The sequence below is a fragment of the Chionomys nivalis genome, chromosome 1 (assembly GCF_950005125.1).
Source record: "Chionomys nivalis chromosome 1, mChiNiv1.1, whole genome shotgun sequence".
NCBI lineage: Eukaryota > Metazoa > Chordata > Mammalia > Rodentia > Cricetidae > Chionomys > Chionomys nivalis.
Window position 1 is genome coordinate 136,070,569 of NC_080086.1, and position 23,460 is coordinate 136,094,028.

The 23,460-nt window shown below is 48.3% G+C and overlaps 1 protein-coding gene across 1 annotated transcript; it reads right to left on the reverse strand.

Moving 5' to 3' along the window:
* Window positions 1-27: 27 nt before the first annotated feature.
* On the reverse strand, window positions 28-22,749 carry Trim54 (tripartite motif containing 54). The gene is made up of 9 exons (XM_057777567.1): window positions 22,298-22,749; window positions 7,476-7,648; window positions 6,330-6,501; window positions 2,723-2,818; window positions 1,224-1,457; window positions 939-961; window positions 698-822; window positions 503-595; window positions 28-199 (listed from the first exon to the last, which is right to left on the reverse strand). The coding sequence occupies exons 1-9, from the start codon at window positions 22,463-22,465 to the stop codon at window positions 189-191; spliced, it is 1,095 nt and encodes a 364-aa protein (XP_057633550.1). The 5' UTR covers window positions 22,466-22,749; the 3' UTR covers window positions 28-188.
* Between the last annotated feature and the right edge of the window lie 711 nt (window positions 22,750-23,460).

The following is a 23,460-nucleotide window of genomic DNA, read 5'->3' on the forward strand; positions in this document are numbered from 1 at the left end:
GTGGTTGCTTCTACAGCCGAGACTAGGAGTGGGCAGCGAAAAGAGCCAAGGACGTGGGACGCAAGAGTCCTTTATTGAGACCCTTCCCGGAGGGCGGGACGCCGAGCTGAGAGGCGCGGTGGTCTCTGAGCAGATCTTTAGCATCCCTTGCCTCCCGCTAGGGATGCGCGCTCTGGATCAGGGTCTGGTCAGTGCAGGCCTGTATCCGGAAAAGACAGCTTGGTGGGCGGGTGATCTAAAAGAACAAACTCCCCACTCCTCGACAGCCAGCTTTCCCCAGGTAGCTGGGTTTTACTAGCGAACCCACCATGGTCCCCAAAAGCCATGCGGAACGAACTGTTGGAACAGAGTGCGCTTTTCCGCGCGCGCGCTAGGGGGCGCGCTTTGTGGCTCCTATTGAGTGGCACCGGAGAGGGGGCTACCAGCGTCCTGGTGCCGCTAGGAAGGCAATCGCCTGAGACTAACTACTCCTCACCCCAAAGCCCTCGTCCTACTCTCTCACCTTCTGGCCCGTCCAGCCGCTCCTCCTCCAGCCCTGCGTTGCTCTCGTCTCCGTCTAAAGCCACCTCGTCATCCTCTTCATCCCCTGCGGCGCCTAGGTGGAAGGCAGGGCTGGTGATGTGGAGCCCCTGCTCCCCTGGTTGGAGCGCCCACCTCAGACCTTTAAGGCGTGTCTAAGCTCCCTCAGTTCCCTCACCCGGCTGGAAGTCGATGGTCCGCAGCATTTCGGCCACGTGCTCCACGCTCACAGAGAATTGTTCCATGCTCTCATAGCCTGGCTCCGGCCGTCCTGCCAGCTCCACCTTCGACATTGCCCCGACCCTGTGATGGTCACAGGGCTCAAGCAGAGGGACTCCTGCATTCCCTCAAGCCCCTCCCCAGATTAGATGGAAGGAAGCGACAGGGTCCCTTCGTTTCCCACCGCGCAGACCACTCACTTGTTGATCAGCTCCTTGGCCTGCTGCAGGGGAGAAAAGGAGGGCGAAGGTGAGCGCTGCGCCAGCCCCGGCAAAGCCCCATTTCTGATTCTCACCAGTCCTGCGGGGTAGGTAGGGGTGTACATCCCAATTCGTTAAGGAGAGAGACATCGCGCGCGCGCGTGTAAAAGGGTGACTTTTCCCAGGGTGTGGTGACAAGAAATTACCGCAGGTAAGACCTGACCCGGCTACCCAGGCCCTGATTCCCGCCACCCTGGGCGCCTGCCTCCCTCCCTCTTCGCCCACCTGGAGGTAGAGGGCCATCTGCGGCTCCTCCATGGACTGGATGGCAGTCTCCACCAGCTTAGAGGAAACCTCCAAGTGGTCTCCGTACTGACGGATGAGGCCTCGCACGCGCTGCAGCTTCTCCTCCTGCTCCCGGGCCAGCGCTTGCAGCAGCTCGCCCTTGCGCTCCTCCAGCACCGCGCACAGGGTCTCGAACCTCTGGTTTAACAGTTGCTTCTGCCTGCGACTGTTGTCCTGAAAGATTAGAGCAAGCCTGAAGGAGGTCGCGGCTGGCAGGGTATTTTATCCCTCTCCACCCCTTAAACAGAACTCAAGGAAAGCCCAGAAGGAAGGTGTGACTTCCTTCCACGCTTCAAGTTAGGGGCACAGAATCCAGCTCAGATCTTTTCAATTAACAATGCTGACAACATATTTCAAAGCTATTTCTGGGAGCCATGTATGTCACTGGCCCTGGCTTGGCTTTGCATTAATTGCCACTTACTTCATAAAGGAAATAAAATGAGTTACTATCAGCATTATTTTAAAAGACTATCTGAGTTTTATATTTTTAATTTTTTGCTCTGCTATGAAATTAAGCTCTATTTCTAAATACAGACGTTGGTTAGAGAGCTGGAGAGGTGGCTCCAGCTGTTAGTGTATTCTGCTCTTGCAGAGGTCCTAAATTCTGTTTCTAGAGCCATGCCAGAAGGTTCATAGCTACCTGTAACCCCAAGAGATCCAACAAGCTCTTCCGGCCTCTGCGGGCACTAACAGTCATGTGCACATGCCTGTACACACACAAATACACATAATTGAAAAGAAAACAAGGAATCTAAATTTCTAAAATTCATTGACTGGAAATACTGTCTCAATATTCAAATATATTTAGTTAATATGATATAATAAGGGCATATAATTATTTCTCACCACATAATTTTTAATTAAATGTATTCATTGACAATTTCATATATATATGTATATATATATATAGTCTGATTACTCTCACCTCCCAGCCTCTTTTATCTTTTAATATTTATTTTGCATATTTATTTATTTCCACAATTTTAGTTGTATTATTTTCAATTAGGCATATGTACGTGGTGTGTGGGTGCCCATGGAGGCCAGAGGAACTGAATTCCCCTGGAGCTGAGTTACAGGCAGTTTTGAGACCTGCAGTGTGGGTGCTGGGAACTGAACTCTGGTCCTCCGCAATGGCAGTTCTTTCTCTTAACCCCTGGGCCATCTCTCCAGCCCTGCTCACTTATTTTTGGTATGGGTCAAGTGGGCCTTTGATGAGAAATCCTCCTGCCTCAGCCTCAGAGTGCTGGCATTATTGTCTTGGGCTACTACACCCTGCTTGCTTACTATTTATTTATTTATTTATTTATTTATTTATTTATTTATTTATAGCTAGGATCTCCATAAGTCGTCCAGGCTGGCCTGAAACTTGTGCTTATTGTACCTCCACCCCTCGGACTATGGACTATTCTGTCCCCTTTGTCCTCCCAGCCCAGGCTCACCTCAATGGTCTGGCACACCTCCTCCATCTGCGTGATCACTGCTTGCACGCGGTCATTGCCTGCCACCAGCATCGCGATGCCATCACTCAGCTCGCTCTGTCACACACATGGGCCAACTCTTAGAGCTGGAAGCTCCCTCCAGCAGCGGCTTCCCTCTTACCCCACGGGATTGTCCCCACCTCGCCCATTCAGGGACATCTACAAAGATCTAGAAGTTTGGAAGCACGTTCTGTGGGTTCTAGAAGTCCCTCACCCCCATATGTGAAGACAAGTAACATTCTCTAACCACCCACTATGACTGTCCTAGGTGCTTTATCAGTAGCCATTAATTCTGAAAAAATACTTAGGGCTACCCATTCAATTAACACGCCTCCCTTCTATTCCTGCCATTCTGTGAGTCAGGTAGGACTCAGGTTAGACCTACTCATCCTCCACCTCCCGGAGCATTCTGGGTTGGTGTGCTGTCTGCACTCTTCTGCGTGCAGTAACTCTTTCTTCTGAGAAATCCATCATCTGATTCATTCACTGGTTTTTCAAGAGCTGTTGATTTCTAAAGACTCTACTTCGTTCCTTGCCAAATCTATTTTCCTGTCTGTTTTTGGTTTGTTTTTCTTGGATTGAACCTTTCTATATTGTCTAAACTGGCTTTGAATTAGTGATCCTCTAGCTCCAGCCTCCCTAGTAGCTGAGGTTACAGTGCACACCACCACAACAGGCTGTTGTATGGTCATTTTACATATGTTTTCAGTTCTGGAAATCTATCCAAGATTTTGTGCTAGGCAAGATTTTGTGCATCTCCAATCCTACTTTTTGCTGTTATCTTATTTCATCTTTATTTTTCTTTAACAACAGGGTTTCCTTATATAGTTAAGGCTGGCTTGGAATTCCTTATGTAGCTTAGGCTGGCCTCATACTAGAGATCCTCCTGCCTCCATATCCCGGTGCTGTGACTGCAGTGCTCAACCACGCCTGGCATTATTCCACCTTCTAAAAACAGTGTGTGCACAGTGGATTTCTGTTCTTCAATAATTCCAGCATCTGAATTCCCCAAGTATTGCAGCCCGAGAGGCCAGCTCCCAGTACCACACCCAGGGCTGCAGAAAGAATGCCTTCAGAGTAGTGGGACGTAGAGAAAATTCCTATCCATCTGAGGGTCTTAGGGAAGGATTTACACATTCTGATGGTAATTTAAGAAAAAAGGAAGAAGCACACACTCTCTCCTGAGGGTAACTTTCTCTTTTACTTCATCTTGAATAATCGCTTTCTTGACACTCTCTACAGAATTATATCTCTTTACATAGAGCTACATCTCGTTCTTCACAATCCCTCTCCTGTATACACTTCTCTCTACTCTGTGACATGTCTTCACACACTTATATCTCTCACTCACACTATTCTCAATTCACACCGCCTTCACTCTCACTCACACTCACTCACACACTCACATACCTCCATTCACACATTCTCACAACACTCATTCACTCACTCACACAAACCATTCACACACTCACACACCTCAACTCACAATACACACACCTGCATTTACACACTCACACATTCACTCACACACGCATACTAACTCACACACCTCCATTCACACACTCACCTCCACTCACACACACTCACACACACCTCCACTCTCACACACATTCACACACACTCACTCACACACTCACATACCTCCATTCACACACTCTAACAACACTCATCCACTCACTCACTCACACAAACCATTTACACACTCACACACCTCAACTCACAATACACACACTCACACACCTCCACTCACTCAACACCTCCATTTACACACTCACACATTCACTCACACACATACTAACTCACACACCCCCATTTACACACTCACATTCACTCACACACTCTCTCACACACTCACGCACTCATTCACACACTCACTCACAGACACACACTCTCACACCTCCACTCACACACACCCTTACACTCACTCACTCATTCACACACTCACACGCAGACACACACTCACACACTTGCACACACCTCCGCTCACACACTCACTCATACACTCACTCACACACTTCCTCTTAGACCAAACTCTGGACAATATGTAAGTTACACTCTCAGGGTCACATAGCATTTCTTGAGTAAACAGCTGAGAGAAAACCATTCTGATACACAAGGAATCTTATGGTTTCTCTCAGGCTTAGAATGTCACACTGACCAGCTGGAAATGAGTAACCATGGCAACACTCAACTGTGCAGGCAAGAGGCACGGTCTGTCTGCATGTAGCCTGAGAGACATCGTGGAGAGTAACATTGAAATTCGGGACCTAAGCAATAAACAGTTGGCTGAAACTTGAACCTCGCATCATAAGAGTGAGGTTTAGGAGTCCATGCAGAAAGTCAGTTACTGTGGGGACTTGTGTCTTAATGTTATCAGACTGACTTTAGGTCAACAGACACCTGGTAACTTGCCTGTGTGCATATTTTGCACGAGCAATTAGTCTGTTTTGAATTTGTTTTGAGGTCTAAAATCAGCTAATGGTGTGTAAAAGGCTGTCTTTGTAACTGAGAACAATGCAGTTTTCCTGTATCCGTCTGAGCCATGAAGGATCCTAGTATTGTTTCTATTCATCAAAGTTGTGCACACACTTAAGCAGACATCATCTTCCTGACCACCCACAGCTATAAGTGTGCCCAACAGCTGGAATATACACATGAGATAAGCACAGGCAGTGGAAAAAATACCTACAAATGTTTTTAGGGAGGCAATGTAGGCACAGAGGAGAAAAATTACAGACAGAAGCAGCCAGTTTTCAGAGTCTGTGGCCCTGTAAGCCTTACTTGATGAGGTTTTCTCCATGAGTCTGACTCATCTGGTGGGTGGACACCTGAACTATCAGTGACTATCTGCTGTGTATTCTGTGGCCTCTGGTCAAGGCACTGCTGCCAGCAGCTCTAAGCACCCTGAGATCTAAACTGTCATTGCTCTGCTCACTGTGCTCATAGTCCATGCCTCTGTGTGTCTTCAGCTGTGAATGACTGGTTGGTTGGTAGGAATCTAAGTTCAGCCTAAAGGTCTACACTGAAGGGATCTTCGTCCAGCTTAGAGTTTGCATCTCTTTCTGTCAAAAACCAGGCAATACAGTTGAGGTGTAAGGAGTCTTAAAAGGCATCCCTCCCCACACACCTTCGGCAGGTTTCATGATATAACCACCTGACTCTAGCCATCATCGGTCATCTGAGAAATGATATCTATTCTGTTTGCAGTGGCTCTCTGACCCTGTCCTCCCCTCCCCTTTCTTTTCATGTCCCAACCAATCTGATTGTAAAATGACAGCTATGGAGAAGCTAAAGGCTTGGCTAAAGACCCCTGAGGGTCTGCAGTCCTCTGTGTTGCCGTGGCTACTGCCACGCATTAGCTAAGGCTGTGGTGACAGCAACTGTAGCGTTCACCTTGTCAGACAAGTGAAGGACGTCAGGACCAGGGAGGTCAGGTGACTCCTTAAGGTTGCATGCCGACTCAAGAGTAGACCTGCGGCTTCTGCCCTGATCTGCTAGACCTCACCTGAGCAGAGTGAGAACTGCCCTATCCTAAACCCCCTTCCCGAGTCCCTCCCTGGCCAGATACCTTCTGGCGTTTGTAAATGGTGGGCAGAGGAGCCACCTCACAGTCCTTGTGGGCCCCGAAGACCTTGCAGAGAGAGCAGGTGGGCACCTCGCAGCTCAGGCAGTAGATGTTGATCTTCTCATCCTCGTGCTCCTCACACATGAGGTGCTGCTCAGCCTTGGAGTGCAGCGGCCTGAGGACCATGGACAAGGGAGGAGCAATTGTCAGAGAGCCAGGCTGTGACTCGCACCAGGGAAGAGCCTCCAAAGAAGACTGGGCCCAAGAAGAGTCTATTGCAGGGGACAAAGAGGCCCCACAGGATAGGAAGTCATGGGAGCTGGTGAGGTCAAAGCTGGGGTGGGCTTTGGTCACAGACCAGAGGGAGTAAGATTTGATTCCGAAGACAAAGCCAGGCAGTGGTTGTGCACGCACGCCTTTAATCCCAGCACTCGGGAGGCAGAAGCAGGCAGATCTCTGTGAGTTTGAGGCCAGCCTGGTCTATAAGAGCTAGTTCCAGGACACCTACGACTGTCACACAGGGAAACCCTGTCTCGAAAAACCAAAAAAAAAAAAAAAAAAAAGAGAGAGAGAGAGAGAAAATCAGGCCTCCCTGGGTAGGAACCCAATCCCCTCCTCTTCTTCCCCATTGTGTGTGTCCCTGTCTCCCATCAACCGCCCCCCCCCCATGCTGGATACTTTTAAGTCAACTTGATGCAGCTAAAGTCATCTGTGAGGAAGAAACCCCAATTAAGAAAATGTTTCCATAAAATGGGGCTGTAGGCAAGCCTGTGGGGCATTTTCTGAATTAGTGGTTAATGGAGGAGGGCCTAGCCCATTGTGGGTGGGGCCATCCCTGGGCTGCTGGTCCTGGGTTCTATAAGAAAGCAGGGTGAGCAAGCCATGAGGAATAGCCAGTAAGCAGCTCCCCTTCATGGCCTTTGCATCTGCTCCTGCCTCAAGGTTCCCGCCCTGTTTGACTTCCTGTCCTGACGTCCTTCAGTGATAGACTATGATGTCGGAGCATAAGCCAAATAAACCATTTCCCTCCCACGTGGTTTCTGGTCAGGGTGTTTCATCACAGCAGTGGTAACCCTGACTAAACAGCCCCTCTAATCCCTGACGGTGCAGGCTCTTCCCTCCAGAGAGGCCAGCAGCCAGACATCTCACCGGGAGGATTCTTGCTTGTAGATGTCAATAATGTTCTCCACCAGGAGGTTCCGCTGCAGGCCGTAGACCCCATGCCGGTCCAGGACAACCTCGTGCCTGCAAGATGGGCAGCGGAAGCGACCGCCTGAAGATACAGTTGTGGAGCCCCGGGATTGCCACAGAGGGTTAGAGGCCTGCGAGGACAGGAGGCAAGACAACAGAAGCACAGTGAGCATGAGGGAAGTGGTGGGCGCAGGAGTGGTAAGGAGGAGGCATCTGATGTCCCCCAGGAACAGTCTGACAGATGACTAAGATGGCTTCCTGCTTGTGTCTGCTTCATTCCTCAGCCCAGCTCCTTGAGTGTCCTGCATGCAGAACCTCACTTTGGCCAAGGCCTGAGCAGTATTGGTCCTCAGTGGGGTCCAGCATGGAACCTTGGCAGAACGCTGACACAGGCAAGGGGCTGATGACATTGCCAAGTGTCCTCCAGCTTGGACCCTTATGGGCCACCTGAAAGGTGTTTTGTGTGTGTGTTGTTGTTAATGTTTGTGCCTATGTGTGTGTGTGCATGTTTCACAAGATCTTGTAAGTTTATATCAAACTCGGTGTATAACTGAGGATGACCTTGAATGGGATTATAGATGTGCCTCCCCCATTACCATCTCCTCTCTCTCTCTCTCTCTCTCTCTCTCTCTCTCTCTCTCTCTCTCTCTCTCTCTCTCTCTGTCTCTCTGGTCTTGTGTAGTCACAAAACTGGTCTTGAATGTCTATGTACCTGCCCCCGCCTCTCTGATGCTGGGATAATATACTGGGCATTAAGAGAGCTTCTCTCTAGTCCTGGGCAGAGGCACACACACCAGGTGCTGAAGAGTGGGGTAGAGAAATTACAACCAGGGTCTGGGATGTGGCTCAGCTGGAGAGAGCTCGTCTAGCCCAAGGCTTTTCGAATATTAAGTATTTTATCACTGAGTTACATACCCCAGCCCTTAAAGCCAGTTCTTTCACATTTCCTTCCGTTTACAGTAAAAATCCCAATCTGATCAGCTAGAGCGGTGGTTCTCAACCTCTGGGTCGCGACCCCTTTGGGAACTGAATGGCCCTTTCACAGGGCCACCTAAGACCAATGGAAAACATAGATATTTACATTTTGATTTATAACAGTAGTGAAATTAGTTATGAAGTAGCAACAATAATGATATTGTGGGGTCACCACAACATGAGACACTGTATTAAAGGTCGCAGCATTAGGAAGGTTGAGAGACACTGAGCTAGAGAATCATGAGCTTATAGAAGAAAGGGAACAGCAGACCCCTTGACTTGGCATATCTCCAGGGGGTTTCCAGTGGACTCCTTGTATACCAACCGGAGGATGGGACAGGCAGGACCCTCAGAGGGTAAGGCAATATCCAATATTCTATGGCTGTGGGGAGCTGGGACATTGCAGTGTTGCAGGTCTGCAGCCCAGTCATCTTGGGCTGGTTGTAGTTCTCTGTACAGCCGTCCACTGCTCTGCATGGCCGTCCACTGCTCACTGCTGCATTCGACCTAAATCCATCCCTGTGGCTACTGGGCAAATTCCTTTTGTAATGTACAGGCATACCGCGGGCTTCCACTACCTCCCCAAATTAAAGATGTCATCCAATAACACCCGGCGCATGTGACAGAGATTTCGCAACTTAACTGTAACCCCCTTACCTGATGTTTCCACAAAGATACTTTATTTTTTTAAAAAAAATGTGAAACTGTCTCACTATGTAGCTTTGTCTGTCCTGGAACTCATTCTGTAGACAAGGCTGGCTTCAAATTCACAGAGATATGCCTGCCTCTGCCTCTCAAGTGCTGGGATTCTGATTTTTTTCCCTCTTGAAGAAAGTATTTTACTGAAGCTCGCAGATGAGACACTTGAATTTTAAAAGACTAGATTTTAAAAGAGATTGATCATTTTAAAGGAACTGAAATTGGAATGTGTTTGAATATGTAAAGACTGTGGTACTTTTAAAGTTATTTAACATCTTGAGGATGAATAAGAAAGGAATGGCTGTGGCTTAATATTGATGTATTTGTGTGTTTGTGTGTCCGGGTGTCAAGGGGTCAGTTGTATTGGGTGGTTTTGTGTGTTGACTTGACGCAAGCTAGGGTCATCAGAGGAAGGAGCGTCAGCTGAGAAAAGGCCTCCCCTAGATCCAGCTGTAAGGCATTTTCTCATTTAGTGATCAATGGAAGAGGGCCCAAACCACTGTGGGTGGTGCCATCCCTGGCCTGGTGGTCCTGGGTGCTATAAGAAAGCAGACTGAGCAAGTCATGAGGAGCAAGCCAGTAAGCTTCCCCTTCATAACCTCTGCCTTGTTTGAGTTCCTGTCCTGACTTTCTTCAGTGAGGAACAGCAATGAGGGGTGTAAGCCACATAAACCCTGTCCTCCCCAGCTTGCTCTTTGTCATGGTGTCTTGTCACAGCAGTAGGGATCCTGGCTAAGACAAGTTGGTACCAGTGCAGTGGGGTGTTGCAGGGACTGACCTGGCCATGATTTGGGGAGGTATGTGGAAGGACTTTGGAACTTTGGGCTAGAAGAGCCACTGAGTGTTCAGAGCTCAGTGGGATGTTCCTTAGGAGCTTGGAAGGTGTTGAGAGTAGGGCAGAGGATGGGGGCCTGGCTTGTGAAGTTTAAAGACTCTCAGGGGCACTTGTTTTTTTCAAATTAAGATCCCATGGTTCTAACTACCTGGGGCTGAAGAATCAGCTGTGGTTAACAAGATACCAGGACTACTAAAGCAAAACTTGTTTTGCTGGGATACTCGATGCTGGTCGGCTGGAGCTAAGAAATGAGCGATGGTTAAGAAGAGACCAGCCTCACTGACGTGAAATCTTCCGGGAAGTGTTTCCAGAGCACAGAGCAGCTGTGCTACAGGCCACCAACAAAACTTGCTACTCTCCCTCTGCCCTTCCTCTTCTTGACACTCAGACACATGAGACTCACTGCTAGCATTCTACCCGGTGCTGAGGGCCTGCTGTGGTCAAGCACAGGCTCTCTAGGCTTCCTGGATGTTGTTGAGTCTAATCTAATCGTCAAGAGCTTTTTGTAAAGACAGTGGACAAACCTGGCCACGTTGCTGCAGACCTGACTTGTGAGGCAGAGGACCAAGGTCAGCCTGGGCCATAAGAGACCTACTCTACAAAAGGGTGTGTGTGTGTGTGCGCGCGTGCGTGCGTGCATGCGTGCATGTGTGTGTGTGTGTGTGCACATGTGTGTGCATATACATATATGCATTCATGCTCTGAGATAGCCCAGTTGGTAAAATGCTTGCCTCACAAGCATGGGGATCTGAGTTCAAAACCCAGAACTCACAAAAGTGCGGGGCATGGTGGCACATGCTTGTAACCCCAGCAGTATTTTCCAGGCAACAGCAATGCATTCTGGGTGGTGGCACCTCCCGCCTTTTTTTCCCTCCTCCCTTTTTACTTCTTTTCTTTTTTCTTTTTTTCCAAGACAGGGTTTCTCTGTGTAACAACCGTGGCTGCCCTGGAACTCACTTTGTAGACCAGGTTGGCCTTGAATTCACTGAATCCACCTGCCTCTGCCTGCTGAGTGCTGGGGTAAAGGCAGGTCCCACCACCACCCATCCTTTATCTTTCTTTTTCTCTGAGCTTAAAAGTGGGTACCACAGTAACTAGCCTTTTTTTTTTTTTTTAAGACAGTAACCCAGGCTGGCCTCAAACTCCATTGTGTAGCTGAAGATGACTTTGAATTCGTGATCCTCCTGCCTCCACCTTCCACGTGCTGGCTTTGCTGTTGGGGACCATCACACCCAACTTCTTTATCAGTCCCAAATTTCTTACAAGAACTCTGGGGTTTGGAAAAATGGATCGAATAGAACAAAAGAGGGCGCTAGAATGCCATAGTAAAGAGGAACCAGCAAAATGAGGTTTGCCAGACCCAAACTGAGTTTGCTGTTGGTATACAGGGTCTGATATTGAAGGTGCCACTTGAGGAGGGCTTGAAGTCAGGGTAGACAAGCAGCCAAGAAGGAGGGTCTGGAAAGGGCTTCCGGGCGAGGGAGGGAGGGAGGGAGGGAGGGAGGGAGGGAGGGAGGGAGGGAGGGAGGGACTGCAAGAGCCGAGGGTGGGGGCAGGGAGAAGCTGGAAAGATGGGGGTCACCCTAGAAGGCTTTTGAATCTGTGAGGATCTAAACTTGATTTCCTGGGCTGGGTTTCTAGACTGGGAGTGGACAGGGAGAAGATCTGAACTTATAGTTGACATGGATGGGCAAAGGCAAGGGTCGGATAGGAGGCGAGTGGGGTGAGCGGCACAGTCAAGGCCAGGTCGCGGGATGTTAGTGGCGGCAATCTAAGAAAAGCCACGACTGAGAGGTGGGATTTGGACTAACCAGAGTCTGGGCATGGGGAGAGGAGGGAGGTGGGAAATTCTGGGGTTGTAGACTTGGGTGACTGGGGAGATGCTGTGCTCCAGACATAGGACTCACCCGAGGGTCACAGACTTGACAAGATCCATGAAGAGAGTTCGGGGAGTCTGTGAACTCAGACACGACGGCATCTTCACTTTCACTGACTTCTAGCGGAACTGAGTATCTGCCCCAATGGTGAAGCCGTACTACAAACGGCAACAGTTCAAATGGCACGGGTGCCTCACCACAGAAATCAGTTGTTTTCATGTGTTTCCCTTGCATTACTTCTCTTCGTGGTATTAGGCCCTCTGCTGATTTCATGGCTTTTTCGTTTGTTTTTGGTGGCTTTGAGATGGGGTCTCCATGTAGCCTTGGCTGTCCTGAGACTCACTTTGTAAACCAGGCTGACTTCAAACTCACAGATCCGCCTTTCTCTGGCTCCCCAGGGCTGGGAATCAAAGGTGTAGACCACCTCACCTGACAAAACATTGGTTTTAGAATGGAACCATAGCTAGTGTGGTGGCTCATGACTTTAATCCCAGCACTTTGGTGTCAGAGGCAGGAGGATCTCTGAGTTTGAGGCCAACCTCCAAGCTGGGCAATACTACATGGTGAGACTTTGTCTCGGAAGAAAGAAAGAAAGAAAGAAAGAAAGAAAGAAAGAAAGAAAGGAAGGAAGGAAGGAAGGAAGGAAGGAAGGAAGGAAGGAAGAAAGGAAGAAAGGAAGAAAGGAAGAAAGGAAGAAAAAAAGAAAGGAAGAAAAAAAGAAAGGAAGAAAAAAAGAAAGAGAGAGAAAAGGAAAGAGAAAAAGAAAGAAAATAAAAGAAACCACGAGCTTCTTGGCCCTTTGTCTGGGATCAAGTACAGCAGGGATCCTGGGCTTTGCAGTTGGATCCAGAGGAGGAAAAGAAAATTACTCTCTGCCCTGACTGCAGGCCCCTAAACGTTGTCATCACAAATAGTAATTACAGATTCTAGGGTATTGGTGGAAACCTTAAGAAGTCTTCAAAAAGATGATAATGTCTATTCTGGGCTAAGATCTCTCCACCTAATTAATATTCAGTTAGCCAAACTGTTCCCCTGCTCCTGCTTACCTCGCTGCTTCAGGAAACTGATTGCATGCTCAGTCTTGTGTCCTGCCCTGTCATGTACCATGCTCAGTCATGTATCCTGCCCTGTCATGTACCATGCTCAGTCATGTATCCTGCCCTGTCATGTACCATGCTCGGTCATGTATCCTGCCCTGTCATGTACCATGCTCGGTCATGTATCCTGCCCTGTCATGTATCCTGCCCTGTCATGTACCATGCTCGGTCATGTATCCTGCCCTGCCACGTATCCTGCCCTGTCATGTACCATGCTCAGTCATGTATTCTGCCCTGTCATGTATCCTGCCCTGTCATGTATCCTGCCCTGCCATGTACCATGCTCGGTCATGTATCCTGCCCTGCCATGTACCATGCTCAGTCATGTATCCTGCCCTGTCATGTATCCTGCCCTGTCATGTACCATGCTCGGTCATGTATCCTGCCCTGTCATGTACCATGCTTGGTCATGTATCCTACTCGGTCATGTCACATAACTGTCTTATTCTTCCCTTAAATGTCATACTCGGAAGCTGGGTGGTGGTGCATGCCTTTAATCTCAGGAGGCAGAGGCAGGCGGATCTCAGTGAGTTCAAGGCCAGCCTGGGCTACGGAGTGAATTCCAGGACAGGCCCCAAAGCTACAGAGAAACCCTGTCTTGAAAAACAAAACAACAAAAAAGCTCTTCTCGGAGTCAGCCCCATGAAGCACAGTTTCATGTGCTAACAACCGTGTGATGTGTGAAGGAAATGCCATCACTCTAGGAAACACCTTGGTGGATGTCCCTGCCCTGTCTCCTTGTGTGACTGTAATATGCATTCCGTGTGCTCGCCTGTATGATAGCCACGATACCGCTCTACAGAATCTTATTTGTGAAGATGCCCAATCAGTTATAAAGTACTAAATGAACATGAGGTAAAATAAATGACTGCATAGAGCCCTGGGGCATGAAATAACTGTTTCTTTCTCCACTGTGAAGGTGAAAATGACATGGACAGGGCTGGTGGGGTAGTAATGCTTACGGTGCTCCATCCTCAGCACCACAGACAACAAAGAGAATGGAGCAAATGGTCTGGGATGTGTCTCAGTTGGCAGCGTTTGCCTAGCACGCACAAGGGCTGGGTTTGATCTCCAGCATCGGATGAGCTGGGTGTGGTCGGCAGGTACACGCCTGGACCAGCACTTGGGAGGTGGAGGCAAGAGGATGAGATGTTCAAGGTCATTCTCCACCACATTTTGTGTTCAAGGCCATCCTGGAACACAGGAGACCCTGTGTCAAAGAATGGAACAAGTAAAAGGGATTTAGTGCTCAGCCCTTGTTCAAGGCTTTGGCCAACCGTGCTCAGAACTTTCTCTTGAGGGCTGTGTGATTCTACTAGTCCCTTTGTCATCTGTCTAGAAGACCTCTGTACTGAAGTCACTCTGACAAATGTGTACGTATCTCACAGGGCCCGTCCTCTTCCCCGGCTAGCCAGGGGATGCTAATATGGGCCCTGGATGAGCTACCACCGCAGACCTGAGGGTCTTGTAAAGTTTGTGAACTGGAGAAAGTACAGGAACACAATGGGCAGAAGACATCTGATGAAAGTGGCCCAGCTGTGGAAGAATCCAGATTTTACTACAAGCTAAAAGGCTGGCTGAGAGACTAGGATGCGCATGGCCCACCCTGGAGGTGGACAACAAGCCCCTCTGTGGAAACAGAGACTAAGAGGCCAAGAGGAATGGGTTGAGGGAGGACTCTGGTGGAATAGAAAGGCCTTAAAAGTGGTCATCCACACCAAGCATGGTGACTCCTGCTTGTGACCTAAAATTTGGGAGAAAAAGAAAGGAGAGTCAAGAGTTCAAAGCCAGTCTCAGCTACATAGCAAGTTTGAGGCTAGCCTGGGTTACACGTGTCCGTGTGTGTGTGTGTGTGTATGTGTGTGTGCGCGCACACACATGTGCTCATATGTGTATAAGAGAGATGATCATTCATAATCATTGTAAAACTTCTTGATGGAGAGTTCAAAACAGGGTTTCTCTGTGTGTATCCCTGACTGTTCTAGAACTTACTCTGTGGACTAGGCTGGCCTTGAATTCAGAGATTCTGCCTGGTTCTGCCTCCTGAGTGCTGGGGTTAAATGTGTACACCACTAACTGGATAATTTTCATTTTGAATTTTTAAAAGCAGATTATTAAAGTTACAAGAGGTGTTTGTACTAGTTTAAACAGCTGGGAACTATGGAGCTGAGTCGCCAGATAAATAGCTTGCCACTCAGGCATGAGGACATGAGTTCAGATCCTGAGTACCCATGTAAAAGATGTGCATGGTACCGGATATGTAATTAGTGCTGGGTAGGGATGAGAGATGGCAAGTGGGGACATATGATGTCAACCTCTGTCCTCTACATAACCGTGCATACGCACCAGCAGAACTTGCACAAGTGCATGCACACACACACACACACACACACACACACACACAACCTAAAGATGTGAGAAATAGCGAAGAGTGTGATGTCTCAGCAGTGGAGTTTTGTTCCCTGGGGAATTAAAATCCCAAACCCAAGCAAGGTCTCGCAACAAATTAGATTCTCCAAAAGGAGACCAGGTCAAGGTGGGCTGGAGAAGCCCTGGTGTCCAGCTGGGGGTTGAGGCACAGCACTTGGAAGGCTGAGGCAGGAGGTTTGCAGTGAGTTCTAGACCAGTCTCAGCTACATAGAACATATCAGGCAAGTCCAGCCAGAAATACATAGCAGAACGCTGCCTCAAAGAGCCAAAAATACAGCAGGCTTCTGGGACTTCTCTCTCTGTCTCTCTGTCTCTCTCTCTGTCTGTCTCTGTGTGTGTGTCTCTCTCTCTGTCTGTCTGTCTGTCTGTCTGTCTGTCTGTCTGTCTCTCTCTCTCTCTCTCTCTCTCTCACACACACACACACACACACACACACACACAGGCATACACAGTCTGATATAGCCCAGGCTGGCCTTGAACTCACTACATAGAGCTAAGGGTGACTTGTGAAATTTCTCATCCTCCTGCCTCTACCTCTCAAGCACTGGGACTGCAGGTGCAAACCATCACACCGCCATGCCTGGTTTCTACAATGCTGGGGATCAAAATCAGCGGGAAAGCAGCCTGCATCACAGTCCAGAAGGTCTCTTTTCTGCCAGTTCCCACTGTAAGGCCCTCCCTGCCTGGACTTCCTCCAAGAAGACGGCTCTTCCAGCAACCTCCTTCCAGTACCTTCTGGTTTTCTACTAAATGACAACAGGTTGCTTCTCAGAAACAAGTGCCCACAGCAAAGCGGAGGCAGATACCAAAATACTCTGAAGGCTTGCTTGAAAGGAGTTTGGATGAGAACTGGGTTTACAAATACAGACAGAAGCACACGGGGAGATGTTTATGTCAGTTTCCCACATCAACAGCTTTGCTCTCCTCCAAAGTTTTGGAGGCTGAGTGGGTGCAAGTGTGGGAAGGAGAGGATTAGAGGGGCTAATGTCATATTTTGAAGTTTTCTGTTTCTTATTAGAGAAAAAGAGGATTAGAGCTTTAAATAGAATTAGAACAGCAACTAGGTAAAATAATAGGGAGCTGAGGGCTTGAAGGTAATCAAGTAATAAGTAAGCATGAATTGGCCATCGCAGTAGATACCTGTAATCACAACACTGGGGAAACTTAGGCAGGAAAAGTGTTAGGAATTCAAGACCAGCTTCATCTACCTAGTGAGTGCCAGGCTAACTAATGTTATAGTAAGATTCTGTCTCAAGCAATGTTGATAAAGTAGGCAAAAAATGAAGATACTTGTGTTGGGTGAGGCAGGAATTAGATTACAGATGGTTTTCTTAAATCCTTAATCTTGATCCATAATTTCCTTTGAAAAACAGTGCCTCACATAGCCCAGGTGCTCATCCAAATTGCTGTATTTCAGAGAATGACCTCGATTCCCTTGTGTATTGAGGTTGTAAATGTGGAGTTAGGGATTAAGTCCAGAGTTTTGTGTGTGCTGGGTGAGCATTTTATCAGCTGAATACATCCCAGCCTAACACAACCACCACAATTCCTCCAACAAACACCGGACAACAACTCCTGAATGCAGATAAACATTTTAGCAGGTGGATTAAAGAGACTGTGGTCTGCTCTAACAATGGACATTGTGCTGCTCTCTGAAACAGAAAACAGCTGGGTGTAGCGACTCACACCTGTGCTCAGGCCCTTGGAAGGATCTTGAATTCAAGAGCAGCCTGGACTTGGATTGGCCAGAGTAAGACCTTGTCTCAAGAGGAGTCAGCAGGACTAGGGGGACATTTGCTTCACAGCCCTAGGGGCTCTAGTTTGGTTCCCAGAACCCAAGTAGAGGTAGAAGAGAATTGACACTATGTAGTATACAGTGTTGTCTTCTGACTTCAACACATGTGCCCCACCCAAAATAATATATATATATATGTATATATATATATATATATATATATATATATGCTAAAATAATAGCAATGATAAAACAGAAGACATACTGTGTCTTCTATGTAGGGAACAAATTTTAAAAAAAGCAGGGCAGTGGTGGCGCCTTTAATCCCAGCACTAGGGAGGCAGAGGCAGGCAACAATCTGGGTTAAAGGCTAACCTGGTCTACAGATTGAGTTCCAGAACATCCAGGGCTACACAGAAACAGCCTGTCTCAAAAAACCAAAACCCAAACTAAATCAAAACAAAAAAAGAATTGAACAAAGGTGCTTGGTGTAGTGTAAGTGTGTCTATATGTGCAAGCATGTGCCTAGGTGCGGAAATTTCTAGAAAGATTCTCAGAGAAGCTGGTAATGGTTGTGTTTGGTGAAGGGAATCTAAGATCTGAAGTTAGTGGCAGATCCATGCTATGAACTGCATGCTATGAGCTTCCAAGGTGTTTGAAAAAAATGTACACATAAAAATTTAAGTGTGTTACACTGTTACCATGTTCACAACTGCCAACTTTCTAGGCAGTGTTCTGAAGGCTTTCCTCCCCAGAGATCTGAAGATGGAGGAACTAAAAGTCCTATTCCCGTCGCCATACTTAGAAAACAGACAATCTGATTATGCCTAGAGTTGTCAAAATGTGGAGGCAATGTGTGAAAAATGAAATATGCTCATCTTTCAGACGGAGCTGAGATGTATAGACACGGGTGCCGCTGGGTAACTGGGTCAGCCTCCCCCAGGCCTCCCCAAATAAAGCCTGGAGGAGCGAGCTGTCCGCTCTTGTCCCTGAGGAGAGCTGGTTGCTCTGCATCAGACCTACAGAACCATCTCAGGGCCCTGCGGGCCACGTTACCTCTCAAATAATCTACACAGGCTTGGGTCTTGTTCATTTGTTTTTGAGACAGGGTCTCATGTAGCCCAGGTTGGCCTCAAATTTGTCATGCCTCCACCTCCTGGGTGTGGGATTACAGGTGTGAGCTACCACACCCTGTTTACCTGGTGCTGGGATTAAACTCCGGGGTCTGGGTTTACTAGGCAGGCACTAAAAACATCCCCCACTTCTCATTTCTTTAAAGATAGGATCTCGGTGTGTTAAACTGACGGATTAAGTGACCCTCTCACCTCAGCCTCCTGAGCTGCACCAACAGGTGTGCCACCGAATCTGCTTTTGAGCAGGGCTTGTCCCAGAACCTTCCTAGATCTCTCTGGGCCCAGATATGTATTGGCATGTATTCACATGTATTCACGCTTCAGCACTGTGCCTTGAAGAAGGAAGGTCACATGCTCACTCTGCATTCTCTCTAGTGGCTATTCCTGGGCTCTGTGCTAGACACCTTATCATTTGGAAATCGATATTCTCCAGTTTGTTTGCTTGCTTTTCAGACAGGGTCTCACTATATATAGCCTTGGAAGGCCTGGAATTCTCTAGGTCGGTCTCAAACTCAGAAGAGATCCGCCTGTCTCCAACTTCTGAGTGCAGGGGTCAAAGGCATGTGCTACCATATTTGGCCCCTTGGCTGCTTTATTTTTTTCTTTCAATACAGGGTTTTTCTGTGTAAGAGTCCTAGCTATTCTGAAACTCACACTGTAGACCAGGCTGGCCTCAAACTCACAGAGATCTGCCTGCCTCTGCCTCCCAAGTGCTGGGATTAAAAGTGTGTACCGTCACCACCTGGCCCCTTGGCTGCTTTTTACCAAATACTTTCCTTAGCGTTCCAGATGTTTCTTTGACTTCACATATTTTGGGTTCTAATAATGGGCTGCCTTGGGACCAGAGAGATGGCTCAGTTGGTAAAGTTGCCTGTCAAGTCTGACGTTCACTTAGTAGAAGCTCTTGCACACATGTGCCATGGCACGTGCAGGGGGTGGGGAGGGAGGGAAGGAGAAGGCTCTCTCTCTCTCTCTCTCACACACACACACACACACAGAGAGAGAGAGAGAGAGAGAGAGAGAGAGAGAGAGAGAGAGAGAGAGAGAGAGAGAAAGCAGTAGATGTGTCTGTATAAACACACGGGAAAGATGTCTTTTCTGGATATTGCAGCTTAAGAGGTATCAGCTTTCCAGACCAAAGGAGAAACCAAGCTGGTGGGAAAGGCATAACCGCTTACGCAGAACTAGTTATGTAGCCTAGGCTAGCCTCAAACTCATGACAATCATGTTTCCAGGATTACAGGAGTGCACCACCACACCTGGCAAGAATTTTTGGTTTTATTTGTTGGTTTGAGACAGGGTCAGAACAACAGCCGTCTAGGACCTCAGACAGCCAAATTATGGCAGGTTTGGACACCCAGAATAAAAGGAACTCTGAAGAGAACTCAAGGGGACAGTGGCAGGAGATTTTGGAGTATTGGCTACTCAGTGAAGGGGGCAGAAGACAGACAGGGCATATAGACATGCTGTGATGGCCTAACAGCCCAGTATTGCCTTCAAACATCCTATACCCAGGTGTCGTGGAATATACTTTAACTGTGCAAAGGTGTGCTGCTTTTGTTTGCTGCATTTGTTTGTGTGAAGGTGTGTCCTTGTTGCACGTTGCCTGACTAAAGCACCCAGTTGGTCTGGTAAAAAGCTAAATGGCCAGTAGCTAGGCGGTAGAGGGATAGGTGAAGCTGGCAAGCAGAGAGACTAAGCAGGAGGAGGAATCTAGGCTTGAGAGAGATCGAAAAAGAGGAGACACCCAGAACCAGGCAGCCGCTGCCAGTCAGGCACAGAAGCAGGAATAGTAGGCTATACAGAATGAAAGACAGGTAAGAAGCCCCTAGGCACAGTGTAGACAAGAGAAACAGGTTAAATTAAGTTATAAGAGCTAGTGGGATAAGCATAAGGCCGAGCATTCAAAATTAATAAAAGATTCTGTCATGATTTGGGGACTGCCAGTTCGAGAAAGCCTGCTACACCAAGGAGCCTAAATTCTCAGTGAAGTAAGACCCGCTGTGTTGAGGGTGGAGAGGCAGCCCAGCCATTTTGAGCACTTGCTGTTCTTTCAGAGTGCCAGCTCCCACATCACAAACTCTGCAGCTCCAGGGGGTCTGACACCCTCTCCTGGCTTCTGTGGGCACCTGTATGTACACGCATGCACGCACGCGCACACACACGCACGCGCGCAGACACACACACATTAGTGTTTTTACGGATAGTTTGTGTTGGAGCTTGTACAGATCAATGGTAGGGTGCGTGTTTAACACACAGTGCCCAGGATTAACCACAGCACCAAAGAGAGAAGGGAAAAGGGGGCTTGGAAACTCTGCTCAACTCATTTCCTTATAGTCTGTGAAAAGCAGGAATAATTCTTTTAATTTTTTTAAAGATTTAGTTTTTGTGTATTTTGCCTGCATGCATGGTGCCCATGCAGGAAGGGTTTAGAGGGGGCATCAGATCCCCTGGGATTGGGGTTACAGCTGGTTGTGAGCTACCTTGTGGAGACTGGGAACTGAACCTGAGTTGTTTGGGAGAGCAGCAAGTGTTCTTAGCTGCTGAGCCATCTCTCCAGCTATTTTCCTTTTTGAGACAGGGTCTTGCTGTGTACAGTCCCTGGTTATACTGGTATACTTGTTCCGTAGACCAGGCTAGCCTGCAGTTTGTGATGCTCCTCCCAGGCGCTTCTGTACACCTGTGTCTTGTCCCTTTGCTCTCCCTGACCTCTGACTGGGTCTATAGCCTACTCGGACCTCTACGAAAGACACAGAGCAGGAACGCAAGCCTGTGAATTTACCAGGAATTCTGGCATCTGCATTTATTTGATTGGTTAAACAGGGTCTCATAGCCCCAAGCCAACCTTAGCTCATTCTGCTACCACCTCCCAAGGCTGGGATCGCAGCCATGCATCGCCATGCCAGGCTTTTTTGTTTTTATTTTTGAAACGGGTGGACAGAATGATATCAGTGACTTATAACTTAGCTATGCCCGGCCTCATGACCATAGCTACATAGGCATTTCTGGGAAGTACCATTTTGCTTCTGCTTTCTGTTTGTCTGTCTGTAAGTCACCTGAGTGTTAGTTAGTCCATGAGCCTCTTTACCAGATCAGAGACTGGGGAGACTTCCTGCTTCCCTGGGCCACTGTGTCTACCCAGCTCCATCACGGACAGACGAGCTCCATGCATATGCCTTCTCATGGCTTGGTTTTTAATTTTAGTTTTTTTCCTTTCTTTTCTGTTTGAGACAGGGTTGTAGGTTGTAGGTTGGTCCAGAATTCACTGTGTAAACCAGGTTAGCCTAAAAATCATAACAATTGATCGTCAAGCCACGGTGGTGATGTCTCTCTAATTCCAGCACCAGGGAGGCAGAGGCAGGAGGATCTCTATGAGTTCGAAGACAGCCTGGTCTACATAGTGAGCTCCTGGACAGCCAGGGCTACATAGAGATTGTCTCAAAAACAAAACAAAATAATGACAGTCCTCCTGCCCCAGGCCCCTAAGTGCTGGAATTGCAGGTATACACCACCATACCCAGCTTTTATTTTTAAGGGTGTGTGTATGTGCACTCATGTAAATGGAGGTCAGAGGTCAGCTTTCAGGAGTCCTCTCTTTCACCACGTTATGTTTTGGAGATCAAATTCAGGTTGTCAGGTTTGGTAGTAAGTGCCTTCAACAACTAACCATCTTGTTGACCCTATTATTTTTTAGTTCCTCAGTATTTCATTGATCTCTTCTACAGTTTAAAAAAAAAAATCAAAGCCTCAAAGTAAACAAAATCCAGTGAAGCTCCCACAAAGCCCAGGCAGGACCACTCTTCCTTGGCAGTCCCTGCCAGTCTCCCTGAGATGCCACTGTCTAGCTGCTGTGGACGTGGGCTGAGCTTGCCAGCTTCAGGGCACCTGCTGACTCATGCTTACTCCAGGATCCTACGACCCCAGCTCTCCTGCAGCTCAGTCAGGGCAGCTTCGCCCACAGCTCCCACCCTGTACCCTCCCAGCCGTCCCGGAGCCCACCTGGAAGACATCGTTGGCACACTTGCGGCACAGGTTGTGCTGGCAGGGCAGGATCACCACGGGCTTGGAGAACATCTCCAGGCAGATGGGGCAGATGAGCTGCTTCTCCAGGTTGTCCATGCTGTGTGCATCCCCGAGCAGCGGCTTGAAACCCACCGTGAAGTTCATCCCTCGGCGCTCTCGTGCCTGCCTTGGCTGTGGCCCTGTTCCCGGCCTTCCCGCTGCCTGTGCACCCCTTCCTTGCAAACTCTAGACTGTGGATTCTTAGGATCCCTGCTATTGCTCCCTCTTGAGTGATGTCTCCTGTCTCTTCCTTTCACAGCTCCTCTCGCCCCCCTCCCCCGCAATTTCCAGACTCTCCTGTCTGCACTCCTTGCTCAGAAGCCTCTCCAGGCACTTGTCGCTTTAGCTCCCCTAAACCACCCTTTGTCCACTCGGCAGGCAGTACTGTTTGTCCCTTACTCCCCAGAGAGATTAATATTACTGTGGGGGCAGGGAGACATGGGGCATCTGTGTGACATTCCAGTTCCCAATTTAGCTCGTGTAAGGCGAGCCGCAGCTGTCCCGGACCGAGTGACCCTGACTCACTCAGGAACCAGTGGCTTTCTTGAGCAAGAAGAGCAGGGGCGTCACGGCTTTCAGTGGAAGGCAGGCCAGCAAAGATGTGGGGCTCACTCGTCACTGGGAAGGTTCTGGCTTAAGACCTTATTCCAAATAGTGATACAGTCTCCAACAGAACCTAGAGAAAGAACTTTTTTGTTGTTTGGTTGGTTGGTTTTTCAAGACATGGTTTCTCTGTGTAACAGCCCTAGCTGTCCTGGAACTAGCTCTTGTAGACCAGGCTGGCTTTGAACTCACAAAGATCTGCTTGCCTTTGCCTCTGCCTGCTGAGTGCTGGGATTAAAGGCGTGTGCTACCACCACTGGCTGAGGAAGAACTTTTTTTAAAAAAAAAATATTTATTTATTTATTTATTATGTATACAATATTCTGTCTGTGTGTATGTCTGCAGGCCAGAAGATGGCACCAGACCTCATGGTTGCGAGCCACCATGTGGTTGCTGGGAATTGAACTCAGGACCTTTGGAAGAGCAGGCAATGCTCTTAACCACTGAGCCATCTCTCCAGCCCCCCCCCCCCTTTTTTTTTAAATATTTAAAGGAAG

Bases quoted from the DNA above. Each gene is read 5' to 3' on its own strand.
- Trim54 (XM_057777567.1), bottom strand. From the start codon at position 22,465: ATGAACTTCACGGTGGGTTTCAAGCCGCTGCTCGGGGATGCACACAGC. The intron at 1,458-2,722 runs GTGAGCCTGGGC...CTAATCTTTCAG, and splicing joins AGGTGTGCCAGACCATTGAG to GACAACAGTCGCAGGCAGAA. The intron at 596-697 runs GTGAGGGAACTG...CCTTCCACCTAG, and splicing joins GACCATCGACTTCCAGCCGG to GCGCCGCAGGGGATGAAGAG.